The sequence below is a fragment of the Pithys albifrons genome, chromosome 7 (genome assembly GCF_047495875.1).
Source record: "Pithys albifrons albifrons isolate INPA30051 chromosome 7, PitAlb_v1, whole genome shotgun sequence".
NCBI lineage: Eukaryota > Metazoa > Chordata > Aves > Passeriformes > Thamnophilidae > Pithys > Pithys albifrons.
Window position 1 is genome coordinate 4,469,194 of NC_092464.1, and position 20,753 is coordinate 4,489,946.

Genomic DNA, 20,753 nt, shown 5'->3' on the forward strand with positions numbered 1-20,753 from the left:
TGAAACAATTATTGTAGATCTTTAGTCTATTTTGTATTTTATTTTCCTACTCCTAACCCAGAGCAGGTTAACATGACATAACCCTATTACACCCCAAATAGGAAGCCAGTGTTGTTTGTCTTCAAAGTTTTGGACTTTGAAGTGTAGAAAACAAGCCCAGATATTGCTCTTTGCAGGATGTAGGAAAGAACAAATTGTGAATCTCACTTTTTTTTCCCATCACTAAGAGTGTTACCTCAAGCTTGTCAAAACAAACTCTTTACTTTGGGTGACTTCTGCCACCATTCTGGCTCATGGATTCTGTGAGGCAAAAAGGGTTAATTTGGTGTCAATGGATGCACTGGGACAACAGCAAATAAAACTGAAAAGGTATTCTGGAAAGTGGGCACCAGATCTTAGTACTCTGCTTCATTTCTAGGTGTAATTTGGGTAGAGTTTGCTGCCATAAAAGCAAGGAACATTCCTTTCCCCAAAGCATCAAATCAAGAGTGGAAAAAGCAACAATTGCCTCAGCCTTAGAGCTGGGCCCCTGAAGAACAGTATGAAAAATGAAATTGCCTTTTGTTACATGGCAAATTAAAAACCAAGAACCATAAACAGGTCATGTGTTAGCACAATTGAGTTTGTTTATTTTTAGACCACCCCAAAATCCAATCATGCTCTATGTACACAGACAATACACGGGATAGCACACCAAGTGTAGACAAGAAAGATAAAATGTATTCTGGTTTGGTTTGCTGGTGATTTTCATTTTTATTATTTTTTTTCATTGTACATCTGCTCAAGTTGAAAAAAGCTCCAACCCATATGGATTCCTGTGTCAATCCTCTCTCAGTTCCCATGCCCACACTGTGCTAAGAGGAGACATCACCTCCGGGGGGTTTGTCTGGATGGTGGACTGTGCTGCTTTTCATGTAGGTTCCCCTGGGCCCCATTTCTTATGGAAAACTGCTTAGTGCAGAACAAGTATTATCAGCATGGGTCTGCTTTAACTATGTTCTAGAGTTAGTAGGTAAGACCAGCTAATGCTTTGGGTTACTCAGGAAATCATAAGTAGCACACACACAAAACCGAAAACAGAAAATAATCTTCAACGTTGTTGAGAGTGTTAATTTTCTTCACGTTTCCAGTGTCATTTATTTTGCTAAGCACTGCTGCAATTATTTTCTTTCCACTTGTCTTTATGCTCTTATTTTCTTACAAAACAGTATACTAGGCTTTCTGTATAAAACATATATATAAACATTTATATATATATATATTTATATAAAAAAACAAAGCAATGACCCCCAAACTGGACTGCCACACAGGTAGGTATTTGTCCCTCATTAATCCTGTGTGTACATCTGTTTGTTGTCCCTGAATGTCACAGGGCTGGCTATTGGAATGGGGTCACAAAGAAAGGGGACTTCTGTTCTCCTTGTTTTGCTTTAAAATATACAGAAAAAAATATATAAGATGAATAAAAGCAGAGTAGTCACAGGAACAATCAGCTCCTGTTTACACACTGGCACCATGTTGTTCTTGTGGCCATTGTGGTTGCTACTCCCCAGTTTGACTTCTAGTTATTACTTCCCAGGAATTAATATGTCTGTACATTTTTTGTCACTTATTCTCTCCCCTCACAATGAGCTGGATGCAGGTTCAGATTGAATGAAACACTAGAAAGTCTAAAGGATCTCAGAACTCTGTTAATTCTAACCCTGCTTAACTTTTCAGCCCTCTTTCTCAGAGAAGATCAAGCATTTAGCAAATTATGATTAATTGTATATAACAAGTACATTTTAGTGGCCTTTTCTTCCAAAAGGTGCTTCTGGACAATGATTTGAGACAGATTTTCCTGTGCATTGCTGGCATTGTATCCCAGCCTTGCACTTTTGTATAAATCCTTTTTTTCAGATGTAAGTCCCCCATTATGACAGCTCTTTGTCCTCAATATTTATTCTTTCAGCAAACAGATTGGTCATTTGAGCTACTTAATCATTACTGAGTGATGAGGTGGGAGAACTGCCCACGCTAAATACACCAGACAATTTGGTGATAGCAAGGGAGGGGCTAAATTTCAGCCCAATTTATTTAGCTCATGCAAAGATGCCTAATTGCTTCTTCACCTGAAGACTCTGTAATTGAAAAACCACAGATACAAAAAAAGAAAGTTATGAAGACTGGGGGCATAAAATGGAAAACCTTTTTGAATTAAAAACCCAAAGTACTGCTTGCTGGTTTACAAAGAGTCTATAACACTGATAAAATCTTCAGAAACCAATGTGCTGCTTTTTTTTCTTCTTCTTCTTTTTTTTGTTCCTCCTCTTTATCCTGCTTTATTTTGGCTTCATTTCCACACGGGAGTTCATGTCATCTCCTTCCAGGTCATACTCTTGCACCTGGCCACTGGTCCACACCTTCATGCGGTCGGTCAGGTCGCTGGTTCTGGGAGCCAGGATGAAGTCGTAAATCAGGGCAGCACTTGCTCCTCCAATGATTGGGCCAACCCAGAAGATCTGAAACACAGGCCAAGCCCAGATGATACATCAGGCATTTCTGCACTTGAAGTTTTTCTGCAAAGCTAATCATTTCCCAGAAAAAACTACTGAGAACATCAAATTTACAGTCCTAAGAGCAACAGGGCTGGTGAAGGGACTGGAGCACAAGTGCTGTGGGGAGAGGCTGAGGGAGCTGGGGGTGTTTAGCCTGGAGAAGAGGAGGCTCAGAGGTGACCTCAGCACTGTCTGGAACTGCCTGAAGGGAAGTTCTGGCCAGGTGGGGGTTGGTCTCTTCTTCCAGGCACTCAGCAATAGGACAAGGGGGCACGATGGGTTCAAGCTCTGCCAGGGGAAATTGAAGTTGGAGGTCAGGAAAAAATTCTTTGCAGAGAGAGTGCTCAGGCATTGGAATGGCCTGCCCAGAGAGGGGGTGGATTCCCCATCCCTGGAGGTTTTTAAAGTGAGATTGGCCATGGCACTGAGTGCCGTGATCTGGTAAAGGGACTGGAGTTGGACCAAGGGTTGGACTTGATGATCTCAGAGGTCTTTTCCAACCCTATCCATTCTATGATTCTATGATAAATGTTTACTTAACCACGTGGCAAGGGACCAGGAATTCTCACCATGAATTGCTGGTAGACCCAGAGGGTAATAACTGTGACTCTGTTGTTAAGTTCTGATATTTTAAATCAGGGATCTGCTGCTAAAATGTCTCTGCTGCTCCAGGTAGATTTGGCAGGAGGGCACAGTTCTAAAACAACAGGGCATTAGATTCCATTCTCCCATTAACTGCCAGTGATACATGAATTCGAAAGTAATAATTAATGAGGACCCAATTAGGGGCTTAATTTTCTACTGGCTGCTCTTTAGGGAGTGATATTGCTGTAATTGAACTGGTCTAACCACTTAAGGCAAGTAAGTTTGTAAGGACATGTAATAAAAGGATTGTAGCAGACAGATTGATTTTATTAGAAATAATTGATGATATTGAGGGATTTGCAAGGCCAAGCGTTACTAAGTCTGAAAACTTTTGCCTTTATTTTGCAATACCAGTAGTTTAACATGAGTTATTACCTCTATCTCCTTATGTCTGTACAAAGGATAATAATTTCTCTATTACATTCTGAAAATACCAGCTACTAGCTCAGTTGCTTTGCTTAAAATAGGAGTGGCAGATAATGACAAAATCTCCCCACTGTCCTTTTGTGTTTTTCTTGCTAGATTAGAGTGGTTTCCATATCCAAAACTTTCACAACCCACTGTAGTATCACTGAATTTCCACCAATGCCTGTGCCACTGGCTGCCAAAATGATGAGCAGGAGCATTGGAACAAGCTACACTTTATATATTCAAAAACACAGTCTCATTTACAACTTTTATATCAGCCTTCCTTATTGAGTTTTGCTGAAATAAATAAATTTTTGTGAAGTTCCTCATTTTAACCACAGGGAACAATCTAAAATTTATAGTGTTTTATCCTTGAAAACACATAACCAGACATTTAGCTTTAAGATGCTGAATGTTTTATTGGATTTCAAATACTGGATGATCCATTTCAGTTTATAAACCTGCTTAAGAATCTTCCTAAACTGTGTTTTACCAGATTAAGCAGCAGCTCTTTACAAATTCAGTTTAAACAATAAATACACAACACAGGATTCTGTGTAATAAGACTTAAACATTTAAAATAAATAAATAAAGGGGAAATAAGCACAGAAAATCCACTGTATTACTTTGAACAAGAGATTGAATGACCTTGAGGACTTTCCTGAGGCTGGTCAGGAGTGAAAGGAGATAATTCTTTGTTAAATGAAACAGAAATGGCAACTCATTGAGCTGGTCCAAATCCACATGTTTAAATGTTTCTGATCTTGCATGTTGGAGCCTCTTGTAAGGTAAACAAATGTATTCAACTTACCCAGTGGTTTTCGAAGTTGTTGGCAATCAGAGCTGAGCCAAAAGACCTGGCTGGGTTAATTCCACAGCCTGTGTAGTCAATCTAGGAGGAGGAAAGAGAACCAGGGTGAGGAACTGAGGTACACGTGGCTTACACAGGAGGGCAAGTGGCACCTGCAGCAAGGTTTGGATGCTCACAACAGCTTCATTCATCCCACCCATTTTTCCTCAGGGAAAGGAGAAGGACTGTTTGCCATGTGCCTGTCCTGTCCCATCAAGACCCTGAGATGAGCTCAGTTGGTTAAAACTTGGTTGTAATAATGCCAAGGTCATGGGTTCAATCCCCTGTGTGGGCCATGGACTTAACAGTTGGACTTGATGATCCTTGTGGGTCCCTTCCAACTCAGAATAGTCTGTGATTCTGTGATCAGGGAAACAGATCCTACACAGCGGCTCTTACCAGATGTACAACCTCACCACTTGTAGCCACAGCCACATGGTCCAAGAAAGAAGGGCCATGTGTGTTGCAGAGACAAGGTCACTCTCAGAAGTGAAGGAGAAGGAAGAAACTATCCCTGTCCCATCATCTTCCTGCCTTCACTGCCCCGAGGTAGGACTTTGCAGATAGACATTGTGAGGGCTAAAACTTACAGCCAAGAGATGTCCCAGGGCAACAGAGAGACCAATGGCCAAAGGTGCTGATCCTGAGACATCATTCCTTCTCCGGTCCGTGGTGGCCAGGACACACAACACCAGCTGGAAGGTGGCAATGATCTCGATGCCCAGCCCTTGTCCTGCATTGATTCCATCTGAAAGCTGCAGGGAGACAAGAAGGACAATCACTTGATATTCCTACCTGGCTTCAGCCAGTGTAACAAACTTTGGTAGGATCTATTTTCTCAATAGGAAAATGCAGATCTGCACAGCCATTTCTTTCCTCAGGTGGCTTTTGCTAAATGGTATAAAAAATTAAAAAAAAAAAAAAGAAAGAAAGAAAGAAAGAAAGGAAAAATGAACAGAAATTAGCTTTGAATCTTTCACTGCTCTACTTAAGTCTAGGCATAGACAACTTTGTTGCTGATTCAGCATGGCTGAGTGGTTGCTCATCCAGCCAGAGTGAACACTCCACCACCACCCAGAATGAGAACGTCACTGATCAACATGTGAGAAACAACTGAGCCAGAGATTGTCCCTCAGCAGAGTTTACTTTTTCAGAAGTAGTCTGTGGTGCCTTAGGGAATTCACTCATTGCTCCTGAGATTTCCACATTAGTATTGACCCCCATTGCCTGAAAATACCCCTCTAATGCCATGTGAGATGCTCTGAGATATCCACAGTGCTCATGTGGGGCTGGTAGATGTGGCACAAGCCCTACAGAAGATCAAAGGTACCTAAACCCCCTCTAGCTGTCAACATATAGACAGTGTAGCTGTAACTGGGGTAGGTCATGGATGAAGCCAATGAAGAGGAGATCCATTCAGCTGATGAAATGTAGATGATCATTTGAGAGCTCTGTGTTTTATTTTGTAGAGATCTCATTTGACTGCAAAGAACTTGGACACTTAACTCACATGTAGGCTACTTTTTGGTGTCTGGGACCTAAACTGAATCTCATTCAACCTCCTTGGGATCCATAAAAGAGCATCCACAACTCAGGAATGCTCAGCAGTTGATGGGAGAAGTGTTTCAATTTCCTGCTGAAGCAAAGCAGACTGTCTAGAAACACTCAAACTGCAGACAGATATTCCAGTGGCATTATTAGTCATGGAATCAGTAGAGTTTCTTATAAATTTAAATGCTCTGGGACTTACTGAAACCACAATAAGCACATAAATGAACATTATAGAGTAGAAATGCTGTCAATATTTCAGGAGCACTGCAGGAAACTTGTGCTTAGCAAGAAACAATGGAGCATAAAGCACTTGATGTTATAACAAGTTTCGAGTTCTGCTGCTAATTTCTATATTCAGTGGTGTGTTCATGAAGTCAAGGCAAAACTGTTACTGAGTTGAATAACTTGGTGTTAAGCAGAAATAATTCCATTGCATGCACGGAATGAAACATGAGCTTGGACACAGGCCAGAGAAACTGAGACTGGGAGTGACAGAGTAGGAAGCAAAGACTGCAAAGCTTCTGTTCAAAAATAGTGCTGTCAGTAGGTTATCCTTTCTGTCAGAGCCTCTGCAGGAAAAAATTGCTGGGTCATACACAGCAAAAACATCATTACATGGTGTTGTGACCTGCCCAGAACAATGAAACTGTGGGAAATTGTGCTATAAATCTGGGGTTGTGGGTTTATGCCCCAATTTCCCCCAAACCAATAACCTGAGATATTTAACTGAACTCTTTCCATCTTTGCTACTCACTTTTCTTGTTTCTTCTCTGTGACAAAGTAGCATCATATCAAATTCCTAAGTCCTGGAAAGAATCATCTGAGATTTGGTTGGCATAACTCTGATAATTACATTAAAAGATTGAAAATACACTGATTTTTATGTCCTGTTAATCTGAAGCACTAATAATATATTTTTGCATCTTGTTCTTTATTATGCAGGAGAGATATCCTCTGAATTAAAAGCAGTTTCTCCACAAATGGAGGGGAATTTTGGTTGAAATGCTGGGTATTTCAGTTCCTTCAGCATCCATAGATTAGAAACTGAAATAATTTAATGAAACTTTCAGCATTAATAGGAATTACATGTGAGATGTGTCAATCTGACAAAAATATATACATATGAGACAGCACTGAAAATTACATGATCCAGAAATTCATTCTGCACTCCTGACATATCCCTTAATTAATTTTCTATTACTTTGGCCATCCCCTTGAAGAAAAAAAACCAAACACAATTTTTTTTTCACTGCAGAGACAGTAGGACTTGTGGATCTTCATAAATCAGACTTCACAGGCATTTTCCTGATATAAAAAGTAATTTAGGAATGTGGACTACAGACTCTGGAAAATCCTCCCTCACATCTCTAAGACCAAATGGCCAAATTTAAAAGCCAGATGTCTTAGCAAAGGAGTGACTGATATGCACACACCCAAAAGCAGATATAAAAGGAAATTCTTTTCTATCATGATGCAACTGTTAAACCCCAGAGAACCAAATCTGAGGTCTGGCACATCAACCTTGACATTTGTCAAGCCTTGACATTTTAAAAGATTAAACACTGACCAGCCATTAGGCTTTCCCTTCGTTTCAAGGGCTTCTATAAAAGACAAAAGACAATAAGAGCAAAACTGTGCTTTAAAAACCTGTGATAGTCCTTATCTTTGAGAGGTGGAAATCATATTCTTCCTTTCCCTCCAGGAAAAACACATCCTCCAGCTGACGTGACTTGAGGTCATTCTCCCTGCTAATCAACACTTATTGATGGGCTGTGTGGAATCAAAGAAAACCTGGAAATGTCATAGGAAGGCTTTTGCTTTCCTCTAGTGTGTAATTTTACACAGCCTGCCAGGAACATAAGATTCCACTGGGAGAGCAAGGACTCCGGGCCAGGTTCCCAATGAGGCAAACCCAGGCAAGGCTTGGAAGTTCTGCTTTGCTGGGGCACAACACACAGAGTAGGGAGGTGCTTTTCCTTATGCCAAGTTAAAATGTACATATAAATTTGTGGGCACAACCAACATGAGGTTGTTGTCCTCTCCTTGTATTTTCCCCTTGTTTATCTGGTTTTGTAAGGAAAGCTTGAATTGTTGTGGGATACCTGACTCCAGGAGCTCTGGAGTTGTCTAAAGTTTAATCTGAATCTAGTAAGAAGCAGTACCATACATTAAACCTGACTAAAAATCAGCAGCTGGTCTTAACATCTGGCATTCTGCTGCAGAGAACATCAAGAATATAGGGGGATATATCTCAGGTTCCTGAATAAACAAAATTATGCCTCAAAATGTAAGAGACACCTGTACTGCAGTGGTGGGGTGAAGGTGACCCTTCCCCGTGAGCTGCACCCACAGTGCAATGACTTTGTTCCCTTCAGTGGTCACAAGGTATGTGGGCTGACACTGCATTTGCCTTGGTAGAATCTGCTGGGAAGTCTCTGATATCTTCCCATCTCAGTCCAAAAATGGTCATTAAAGAAACAGAAAAAATATCAGAGGACAGGGAAGAGCCCAGTGACTCCCTGAGCTTTTCATGCTTCAGACTTGGAAGACTTGAGCAGATTCAGTGCCTTAAGGAACCAATTCTCTTTAAGGATAAAAATGAAACACACAGACCCACATTCATCTCCAACAGAGTTTCCCACATCATAGAAGTCCACCCAGACTTCTTCTCTTTTTTTGTTCACATGAATAATGCCATGAAACTTCATTTTTAAGTCACTATTTTTACAGAAGAAGCACCAGAAACACACATAAGAAATGTGTTACATCATTGACAAGAGCTGAGAGCCACATGTAGACACATTTATCTGATCAGCTGAATCAGTCTTGGCTGTTTGCACTGAATATTTCTCTTGGCTGTCACAGAACCCAAATGACAAGTAGAAATCCACATGTAGACACCTCAAGGGAGGTGTAACCTGTGAACAAAACCCCACTATTTCCAGCCATAATGATTACATGATTAATACTTTTACCCCAGTTGCCTGTGACTCTGGACAAGTTCATGGAATAAAAAATCTGCTGGAATTCAATAAATGTACAAAAATCAAATCTTATCCAGAAAGTTCCTGAGATGCAACTGCTTGTAACTTAAGGAAGCACTGAAGGTAGGCTGGAGACCTCTGCTTTGCATTGCTGGGGATGAGATGAGATACAATTCTGAGTCCCCATCCAAATATTACCTTTACCTGTCAATGCTTCTGAGAAACTAGGTTTGAATTCAGTGCTGACCCCACTTTGAGCCAGAGGTTGAACCAGAGACCTCCTGAGGTCCTTTCCAAGCTGTTATCATATGAGACCTTGGTTCCTTGGAAAGGTTCTTCCTGTGGGAAGGTTTGGGGCAGAATTGCCCCAGGGGTGCTCGGGCTCAGCTGAGTTACTGTCTGGGAGCAGCTGGTGGCAGATGCAAATAGAAGAACCACTTGATGGATCAGTCCCTGAGAAGGCTCTGCACAGATCCATTGGTGATAGAACCCATAGTGGTCAATGGCTCAACAGACATGAGATACAATCAAATGAGGATTGTTAAACCTGAGGAAAAGAATAATGAAAACATATTATCTAGATGTGAACATGGCATTAATTAGCTGAGAGGAACACTTGCTTTTTGTCTTAGAAAATGGGTAGAGGTCTCACTGCTTCCAGTTCTCCACAGGACAGGAGACAGGAACCATGGAATTTGTTTCTCAGAAGTGCCCTAAACCACCATGTTTAGCTGATTGACTTCCACAGAAATAATTCAGGCAAATTAATGGTATGTTTTCTTTCCTTCTGATTTTTTTTTCTTTAGAACAGGATATTTATTCGTTGTCTGCCTCCAGAAGAGAAATGGGGACAGGAAATTAAACTGGCCCAAGGTAAACCCCTCTGTGTACTTCTCCAGTGGCTTCATATTTTTCTCATTATGAGTAAGAGTATATCAGGCTCAAACCTGTTTCCCGTTGCATGGATCAGACAGTTTGTTATGCAAGGTGGTTGCACCACGTGGTGCTCCATCTCATCCAACCAACCCTTAGCCCTGGATTGTGGCTCCTGGGATCCAGCTCACTTTCATATAACAGGGATTACTTTCTCATTGTTCCAGAAAAGTCCTAGGCCTCTGGAATTGCAGAGATGTATTTTTTAGCTTTCCCCATTCTTATGAAACATTATTACAAGCACTGCTGGCTGGTGTGGTTTAGAGAGAGAAAAATTGAGGCACAGCAATTTAGTGAGAAATACAACATCACTTATGGCTGGGACTTTTCTCCTTTACATCCTCCAGCCATCCCACTGAAATTATTGCCTTATCTCTGCCATGGCAGACGTTTTATTAAAGCATTTTATACACTCAAATTCTTGTCATCTTACTGCATTTTTTTCCTACAACTTAAACGTTCCCTTCTTTGATCATCCCTCCTGTGCTAAATAAGGGAAACTCTTCACATTAGTTTAAATGGTTTATTCTCTCTTCTTCATCCCCTTGCTTGAAATATTAATTATGCTGCTTTATACCAACTATCATTTCAGTGTTTAGCTGACAAAGTTCTTCAATGCAATGTTCTTCCAATAGAATCTCAGAAATTCACATCCCTACTTCCCTCCAAACCCTCTCCCTCTGCCTTGCCTGCCATTTTTTCAGCCATTTACCTCTTTCAGCTCCAGTTCTGTCACAAAAAGAACTTGATAACTTCTATCTTGATAACATCCCTTTCTTTTGCTGGAAGTCTGTCCCACATCTCTATAGATATAACCCTTCCTTTAACTGATAGTCAAAATTAATTCAGAGACTTTATCCCTGGCTATTTAACTACAGTTATTCACTTTAACAGTATCACTGTGAAATGGATATTTCTATACCCATTATTTGAGTGCTGGAGTTTGGAGAAAAGTCCCATTTCTTTAGGAAGTAGAGACAGGCAAAGATCTGAAGAGTATCACTTAAAATTATATGACAGGAGCTCTCAGAAGCTGCTTATGAATTAGCTTTGGATCGTGTCCTAGATCAACAATAGAAACATTCTGCAGAACCTGGGGACAAAACATATTGTCCTCTGCTAGATTATCCTTCCTATAAATACAGCCTTAAGAGCTCTAAAGGGGACTCATTCAATTCCCACAGCAGAAATCATATTTTCCGTTCTTTGGACAGCAGACACCCTCCAGGAACAGGACTCAGCTCCCTCCTCCCACCCTCTGCAGGCTGAGGAGAAACCAGCCAGGGCTTTGTGTCACAGTGTGAAGAGAAGAGAGATGGTTTAATTTATATTAAACCAGAGCACATACAGTTTGTATGTCAGGTCAGTGATAGGCAGTAAAAGTCAGTCCCTCTACAGGACTTGCATTTAGCACAGCTGGTTGGAGACAGACCCTTTGTCTTATTTACACTTTCATTTTTTGATATGCCTCTGGGAAAGTTGCTTAAAATTTTTTTTTTGTTAAATCTTGCTGCTGAGAAATAAACAACCTCTATTGAGAGGATGAAGAATTGTGAGATTTTGTATTTTTTTTCTTTACCCAGCAAACCCCAAGCAAATAGTCAATTTTCTGTAATAGTTAAAGCCCTCCTTTATACCACAGGTTGTTCATGATCTCCTGAATTACCACCCCAGAAGGATATAGTCTTTCTATGGGGAATTTTGGAAATATCTGAATTTTGAGCCTAATAGGATCATCCTTGCTAAGTGTTGTTACTGGAATAACCAGCTGGATTTGCACAAGCCTCACAATATTGTTGCTGGCAATTGCACCAAAGTGATATTTTATATTTCTAGAGAAACACTCCAGCACAACTGTGAAGTTTCCAAACTTCCCAAGTTTGAGGCAGTTCATACAGTCATTCTTGAAGAGCAGTGAAGTCCAGGCATTTCCATGGAGTCAAAAAGCAGCTCTGAATGCATGCACTGGATTTGAGGAATCAGGGGAACAATTCCAGCTCTTTCACTTCTCCACCTTGTTCATCAAGCAAGAAATCAAAACAAAGGAAGGAAAAGGGGCCAAACCTGACCTTACTCATTCCTCAGCCCAATACAGTCAGCATTGCCTTCATGTGAGGAAACATGGGCCACAGTTCTGCTCTGAGAGCACCCACTGACTGCACTTGGCACAGAATTAATGTCAAGAGCCTGGAAAATTTTCATTTTCTGTGATACCCCTCTATGGTTCCTAGAGAGGAGATGCAGAGGGCTCACCCAGAGAAGTACACAAAGGATTTCTTTACTCCTTTCTAGTCAAAATGCCAAAAGAGGAACCCATTGCAAAGATTTCAGGCCACGTTTTTGCCCTCCTGCTGTTTATAGTTTCCTCCAGGATGCCTGTCAGGCCCTGTATATTTGATTTAGCAGCTGATGTTGTGCCTTAGCCCAGATCTCAGCAGTGGAGCTGCTGCAGTTACACACCTGCTCTGCTTTGGCTCTGGGGGCAGGAAGAGCAGCACTTTCCCATCAGGTTACACATTAATAAACACACAGCACTGTCTGCTGCTCCAGCCAGGCCAGGAAAACCTCCAGGAGACATTCAAATGTTCTGTGACATCTGTATTATTGTTATTATTTTGGAGGTACTGATGGGCACAGCAGCAGAACACGAAGTCTCTTTGTGACTGGTACCAGATCAACACATAGGAAAAAAATGCCTCTGCTTAGTTGTAATAAAAAGACAACAGTAAAAGGCAGGGAAATAAAAAAAAAATTAAAAAATGCAGACATATAACATAACATACAGATAGTTTATTATCTATGAATTTGAGCACAAGCACAAGGCTGGTTTCCCTAACTCTGGAGTAGAGATTTTTCTAAGAATTAAGATTTTTTTTTGACATTTTCAATTGTGGTACCAGGTAAGATCTCTCTCTTATTGAATTCTCTCTATTAAGCTGGAGAGTGGACAAATAAGCAAAAATGTACCACTTCTCTAAAGAAAACAGCAATTTCCTCTCGAGACAAACAGGAAATTTTTCAAGGGCTATTTTTTCTTCCTTTAGTATTTGTGATGTGGTTTGGTATCCTTGCTTTAAAAATGCTTCTCTTAAAAATATCCATACAGCCCAGCCAGTGATACTTCTTAGGCTCCTCTGATCAAGGAAATGTTCTCAGCTCCCTGAAGGTTCACATAACCTGCTGAAGCCCATAAACTCTGCTGCAAAAACTTAAATGCTTTTTCTTACCATTGCACCAATTTCCTCTGAATTGATCCCTAATATTCATTCTCATGTTTGCTGTGGAAATTTCCATTTGTTCCCAGGTTCTTGCCATGGCAGATCTTTAAACAGCCATTAACAGATAGTTTTTTAAAAAATTCTAGTTAATTTAAAGTAGGAAATTAAATTTGGGGTTGCCTCATCTGAGGAATCTCTGTCTCTTGCTCTGTCACTGGTGTGTGAGTATGTGTGGGTGTGCACACACCTATACACAGAATATCCCATACATATGGCATAACACAGAATGCTATGGAAAGGAAAACAATTTTAACTTTTCATTCACTGGGCAGGAAGGGTGGTGGCAAAATGAATTTCCTTATATTTCATACTTAATCCTACTCAGTTGGACAGCTGGTCAAACACAGAAAGAAATGGTTCTCTAAAAATCCCAGCATAGCTCCACTTGAATTACAGTATCACTTAATCTACCAAATTAGTAAGGTTTTAAATCTATAGCAACTCAATGTTTTGTAACCCTCTGTGCACTCCTGCCATCAATTTCTATTATTTCTAAATAGAAAAAATAAAGGGCCTTTTAGTCTTGCAGAGCATTTCTCAAACAATGGACTAGATGTCCTTGGGTCCTCTGGATGTGGATCATGGCACAAACCCCACCCTGAAACCCTCTGTTCCAGCACCAAGGGAATGCTGGATGGTCACTAAGGGCCCTGCCTGGTGCCAGACATGGCCACGCTGCTGCATCCCTGCTGTTCTCTGCCAGAATCTCGGGATAGGCTCTATTAGTATAGAAGCACTGAGCAGATCTTGGAAATGGAAATTGGATGATAACCTCTGAGATCTGAGATAAGGATTAGAGCCACAACCCCTGTTAGCCCCAAATGCTCCGGAGATGGGCGATAACCATCAGTTCACATCTCAGCCCAGATGTTTCTGCTGTCACTGTGTGAACTTATTAGAAAGAGGCCAAGACCGAGGCCAGTTTTGAGCAGGTGCCTTTCCTGTGTCCCACCTGCCTGGCCTGGAGGATCCAATGCAATGCTGGCAGGCCATAAGAAGTCTCTGCTGCAAGACTGACATTGAACAAAGGGCCATTGTTGTGACACTCTTTGTTAAGAAATAAAAAACCCAGATTAATTTCATGTACCAGAACGGTTTTGCTCACTCTAAAAATGCAGCAACTTCTTGTAAAAGCCTGAGTGTTTAAGCACACAGATGTCCCAGCAGAGCAAGGGTGGCAGGAGAAGATGGTGTTGGATCAAAAACAGGGAGGGCAGAGGGCAGAGACAGGGAGGATGAAGCTCCTCACTGCATTGAGACTGGAGAAAGTCACAGCATATAATCTACAGTTTCTTAAAAAAAGGCATCAAGGATTTTTTAACAAGCGTTAAAGGTCAGGAACTCAACTGCATGTCTTGTCCATCCAGCAGCACCTCTGGAACTGCAATTTTCCACACTGACTCAGAGGAAAAGCAGCATCACTTACTCAATTGTCCACTCACACTGTTAAACGCTCAGTTTATTTTGGAAGTTCTTCCAACTCAAGCGGCCTTTGTTTAATTTGAGGTTGAAGGAGAACAGACTCGCAGGGCGCGGGCAAGAGGAGAGAGGGAAAGCACAAGGCAAACACTGAGTCACCACAGGCAGCCATGCAAGGCCTGCTCCCCATGGGCAGAGACCACCAGATTTGGGCTGGACCAAGTGTTGGGAGTCTGGTGATTCCCAACCAAGATCCTCTCTGAGGAAACTTCCTAAAGGATGGGAAAGAGTAAATGAGAAATATCAAGATAAAACTTCATTGCTGACTCATGAACACGATTAAAAGGTGTGGCAGGTGTCAACCCTATGAAACAGAATTCCCAGTGCAGGGGCAATTTTGTGTTTGCACCACAAGTCTCTGTGCCTTGGAAATTTGCTGGGAGAAAAACCACCAGCATTGATGCTCTAGAGATAAGATCATGTGCAGAAGATAAGGATCCATATATCATGTGCACCATTCCATGCTTCAGTCTCCTGGACACAAGAGATTGTTCATCTTTCCCAGGTAGCAGAGTAAGGCTGGAGCTGGGGAACACACAGACAGCAGAGCAAAAAGATACCTTCTCCAGCACAAGGGTTCCAAGCTGCTCTGCTGCTTGGATCACTACACAGCTTAGTGGGATTTGTTACGGAAAGAGGACTTGTTCCCATCCCCGGGAGTGTCCAAGGCCAAATTGGATGGGGCTCTGAGCAACCTGGTCTGGTGGACGGTGTTCCTGCCCACAGCAGGAGGTGGGAGTGAGATGGTCATTAAGGTCCCTTTCAAACCACAATTCTCTGATTCTGTGGTGTGGCTTTGGTGAGGGTGAATGGGGTCTCAAAGCAACAGTCACTGCCCTGGTAGGAAGAATCAAGGATGGCAAAGGGCTGCTTTCTCCCTGTCTTTGAGAAAGGATTTGGATCTGGACACTGTTTATCACCAAAGAGTATTACACCCTTATGGGCACCAATTCTTCAGCCACAGCTTATCCAGACTTGGGGACAGCCCTTTCAGGAGGAGTGGCAGAGACACCAACAAGCACACTGGAAATCCAAAGGGTGTTCCAGCAACAAGTGACTTTCCATGCTCCAGGAATATTATCTGTCTGACTATTCACCCATCTTAAGAAAAGGCTCCAGACCTCGAAATCCACTGACCACAGCCCTCTTCTGGCTTTTCCAGAAAGAACTTGAGTTACACAAACAACATTTGTCTGTGCACTGAGTGTTTTCTAAACTCAAGTCCTTCTATTTGTTATTCTTGGTTGTTTTTCTTTTCTCTTTATCTACCCGAGCAACGTTACCTTCAGGTCTGTTTTTCTTGCCTCCAATTTTTGATCCAGTTATAACTTTTCAAACAATATCATTCATCATAAACTTTAAAGTCAGAGTTTTCAAATAGTTTCCAAATTATAGACTTAGGGGGCAGATTTCCTGGCACTCCAATCAATGTGTCAAAACACAGAAAACATGAAATTGTAAAGCAGAGTCTGTTACAAACTCCGATTAATTGAATATTTAAATTAACCTGAGCAAAACAAATTTCTTCAGAGCATTTTTAAAAGATTGATAAAAATTCTCCAGATAAACATCCCTGAACAGCAAATATTGTGTTACCTTAAGCTCAGAGGTCTCCTCTCACCAGTCCTTCGTGCTCGAGCTCTCTGTTGGTCGTTAACTGCTTGTGCTGAATAATTTCTTCCATTATCCAAATTACAGATCTGTGCTCACTAGACAATAGCCAGCTCTGCTGGCAGAGGATGCATTTAGGATTAGGTATTCCCTATTCTTACAGCTTTACCTAATGGAAACTTGTAACATAGTAAAGCAACTTCCAAAAAAAGCTACAAGATGAGGTAAGGAAAAATAATGAATTTTTTTAAAGAGAGCAAGCACTGCACACTCCTCTTTCAGCTTTTCCAATTCTCAAAGTTTTTACTTTGGCACCCACACCACCACTAAAATATATGGGAAGTTAAGTGTTTTAAGAGGATTCAGTAATCTAAATCCCTCCCTGAATATGGCCCAAAATGTCTTATTCGGAACCAGCCAAAGTAATCACAAATATTTCCTTTGACTTCAGTAAAGTTTGGATCAAACTCTTAATGTGTGACTGGTTTGCTTGTCTTAGTGTAAAACAGATCTTAATGTGGAACATGTTAAAGGAACATTCTGCATTTTCATTCTCCCTTCTTTCTCTTCAGCCTTGCACCTTCCATGGCTGGGATTTGTGTTTCATTTGCTTGTGTTTCCCTTGTTCCCTTTGGGTAGTGACGAAGACACAAATTTATCCTCCTTAATTTTGGATGCTTAGCAGGGAATCCCCAGCCTGGAGCCTCATCAAGCCAAAGAAGAACTGGGTGTCTCTGGAGGGCAACTTAATGGATGTAAAGGCTGAAGTCTCTCTCCTTGTCTCTCCTTCTCTGAGAACTGGAGAGGAGATGGTGGAAATGGGTTCTCAGCTTGGTCCCTCAGTGCAGGACCTACAACTGGGCAGGATACACCTAAGTTCAGGCATGCAACCCCACCCAGTGTGCACTGGGAACATTTGATGGACACTCACTCCATTAAACTGCTTCCACCCCATTTTTCCCATTAAAAATACACCTCTCCAAGAGCATGTCAGGGTCAGAACAGAGGACAAAGTCCCATCCAAGCCCTCATCCCAACCTTGTCAAACAAGCACCTCAGTAGAGAACCCACACCTTGTTTTCCACAAGAAGGGCAGGAAGACAAAGCAGCTGACAGGGATGCCAGCCCTGTCCCTGCCCTCCTTGCCTTCAGGTTAAAAAGCAGAACATAAAAGCAACTTTCTGTGGTTCCTCCTTGTGCTTTGTTTGCTGAGGGAGGCTCCATGCTCCTGGTGCTGGGCTGTGGTTTCAGGCTGTGCCCCACTGAGCTCTGCACAAGCACAGCCCGTCTGCTGCTCCCCCTGGCTCGGGCTCAGACCCAACTCCCCCCTCAGCCCTCCCCTTCCCACACACTCCAGGTTTGTCACTGGGAAATGAAGGGTTTTGCTTTCCTTTCCTCTCCAGTTCTGTCCTGCAAGGGAGAAGAACAGCTGCTGCCCTCCCCATCCCCAGGGATGTCTCCCCACTGCTCCTCCAGCCAGAACATTTACAAACGGATGTGAAAGAGAAAGAAAAAATAACCAAAATTCTATGTCTTTGACAGTGCCAAACACGGAGACTGGGGCTTTTAGGATCTATATTATCCATTAATTCATTGCACAGAAACTGCTGCCAAATTTGTAAAATTTATATGATGGAGACACAACATTGTCTGGTTTTGCCTTTGTAGCTTGAGGAGTTATTGACTGAGGAGAAGGAAGACCTTTACTCTACTTTATAAATGGCCAGTTTTAGGGATTTTTGTTAGAGGAAAGAACAAGTCATCAGGATTTTATGGAAGCAAAAGGGAAAGACCAAGCTTAAGTGCTACCGAAACCAGACCTCCCGTGTTTAATGGCACTTGGACCTCTTGAGGAAACCACTTGGGCTGATATGGTCCCATGTGGTTGAGCTGTTCCCTCTGCCAGTGGTTTCAGAGGAAGAGATCATGTATCACACACACACACAGGGCCTTCTGGAGTCAATAAAATTATTTGCTTTTCTTCCCCAAAGTGTTTTGAATTAACCCATCAAAATTTCCAAGAGGGTGGCAGGATGGAATAGCAGCAGGCACCAGGCTGGAGGGAGGCAAGCAGCCAACTGAGAGTAACACCAGGGTGGATGATACTGAGCTCAGGAATCACCTTAATGCCAGATTTTATTATGTTTAAAAAACTGGCTCATCACCTGAATTCTGTGATGTCACAGCATGCAAAACCGTATTAATATTTCACCTAAATTATTTCAGAAAGCGTATTGTAACTACAGCTTTTTGTCCCAAATACCAAAGAGGCAGAATGTTTCTAACTGGCTTAAGTTACAAACTGCAATCAGGAATATTCTGCAAGAAAGGGGGCATAGAAAATATGTGAAATAATTGTTCTTAAGAGATCAGGTGAAATAAATGGCTGGAAGGCAATTTCCATTTATAGTACTGTGTGGCTGTAGCATTGCCTCTGTCAGTGGGATGATTTCAGTTTAAAAGAGTATTTATCTTTTTTTTTTCTGCTATTATGGTACAACAACTACAGCAAAATGCCAACATTTTGAAGAGGAGTTGTGGCCAGACAGTTTTCAGGCAGCATGATATGAACATCTGGCTGGGAGAGGGATGAAACCTGCACCCCTGTTACCTGTGCCTCGCAGGTTTACACTCGAGAATTCAGGATTTGTCCCATTTTTTCCCCAGAAATGCACAGAAAAGGCAGATGGGATTCTGTCAGGAGGGATCTGAGCACTTTGCCTTAATGCAACAGGTAGTGCTCACACCTCTGGGGACAGGGTTTCTCTTGTTACACACCTCTCTCTGCTCCCAGAGGTTTTCTTTGCAGCCATCATCAGGTTACACAAACCATTAATTAAGTATTGAAAAGGAATCACATTTACAACCCCAAACAACTCCAGTAAGTGCACATTAATCAGTGTGTCACCTCAGAGACCCTCAGAGCCACAAAAGATCATGCCACTGCCACAGACTTCAGTGTTAAATTGCTGCCAAGAGCCTCCTGTCAGCAACTTGAATGTACAAAACTGAACAGAAGCCAAACTGATCCCAATCAGAATGTCCTAAAGCTCTGAAACAAGGGTGGGGAGGAAGGACCATCCCTATGACACAGACCCATCCTGGTATCAGTCAGGGCTGAGTTCTTTGCTGCAATAAACAGTTGGCTGCCTGAGGTTGCCACCACCACCCCCCTACACACACACATCTTTGGTAGATTACAGGTGTTGCACCTCCACTTGGAAAAAAAATAATAAAGGAGGAAGTAAAAGTTTCTACTCACCGCATTGAGCCCCAGGAGGTTGTTTGGGAGAGAGGAGGTGACTCCTGACAGAATAGCTGTGGCCACCACTGCCCCCAGGCACTGGGCAAGGATGTACATGAGTGCCTTGAAGATGCTGATCTGGCAGCTGAGCAGGAGCCCCAGGGTCACAGCGGGGTTCAGGTGGGCACCGCTGATGTGGCCCACGCTCTGTGCCATGGTAGCGATGGATAACCCAAAAGCCAGCGAAACCTTCACGTTGTCCTGAGACTTCGTCGAGGTTTTGTTGCCCACCACGGGGAAACTAAAGCCCAGAGCTGAGCCAATGCTGATGAAAATAAAAAGGCTCATGGCAAGGAACTCAGCCACCACTGCCCTCCAGAACATTTTCTTTTTGAACTCACTAGCCATCTTTGCTCTTTCTCTCTCTCTCCCCTCCTCACTCTCCCTTCTCCCTCTCTCCCTTCCTTTGCCTGATATTTTTCCTTCGAGGTCTGAAGAGAAATCTGGAGGAAAAATACAGTCCTTGGATTATTTATAGGGCTTTGGGTGGTCTGTAGGAGGGAAGGGGTGTTGCACAAAAGGAGGAAAGAACATCTACATAGACTGTTAGATTGATGTAAGACACTGTTTGCCTGCCAAAGTTTTTTCTTCCTTTTTTTTTTTCCCTTTTCCCCTCCCTGCCCAGCGTTCGATCTCTGCCGCCGTTTTTAAGAGGCTTTTAAAAATTCTTGGAAAAATCTTTAGGAGTGCCTCCGGAATTTTGCCCTCTACTTCTTTAACTCCTGTGTCATCATTCAGCACCGGGACTGGAATGAAAGCTTTGATGGGATTTCTGTCTCGAGCCAGACTGAAACAAAAAGCAAAGTTATCTGTGCAGGCTGGTGAGTTATTCTCACTCAGCTTCAGCAGCGGCAGAGTGGCTGAAAGTAGTAAAGACTGACAAGTAAATCCCCACTCTGGAGACTTCAGTACCTCTGTTTCATGTGGAAACAGGTAGAAATGTCCCCTCTGCTGGCTCTGGGGACCTGGGGGTGTTTTGGATGCCAAGCCTGGCACTTCTGCACTCACCCAGCTCACAGGAGCTGGTGTTCACTGAGGAGGGATCCCTTTTAATCTCTATGTAAAGCTGACATAACACTGAGGGTGAGCTGGAGATTTTCTATGGGTGCAGTTTGGATGCTGAGAGGAAGGAGATTTTTTTTAACTATTTTAATTATGTCATTTCTTTGCTTT

At 42.2% G+C, this 20,753-nt stretch overlaps 1 protein-coding gene across 1 annotated transcript; it reads right to left on the minus strand.

Annotated features, from left to right (window-relative positions):
- Nucleotides 1-606: 606 nt before the first annotated feature.
- AQP1 (aquaporin 1 (Colton blood group)) lies at nucleotides 607-20,127 on the minus strand. Its single transcript, XM_071559914.1, has 4 exons — nucleotides 19,539-20,127; nucleotides 5,031-5,195; nucleotides 4,402-4,482; nucleotides 607-2,501 (listed from the first exon to the last, which is right to left on the minus strand). Exons 1-4 carry the CDS (start codon nucleotides 19,926-19,928, stop codon nucleotides 2,322-2,324), a joined length of 816 nt encoding a protein of 271 aa, XP_071416015.1. The 5' UTR covers nucleotides 19,929-20,127; the 3' UTR covers nucleotides 607-2,321.
- Between the last annotated feature and the right edge of the window lie 626 nt (nucleotides 20,128-20,753).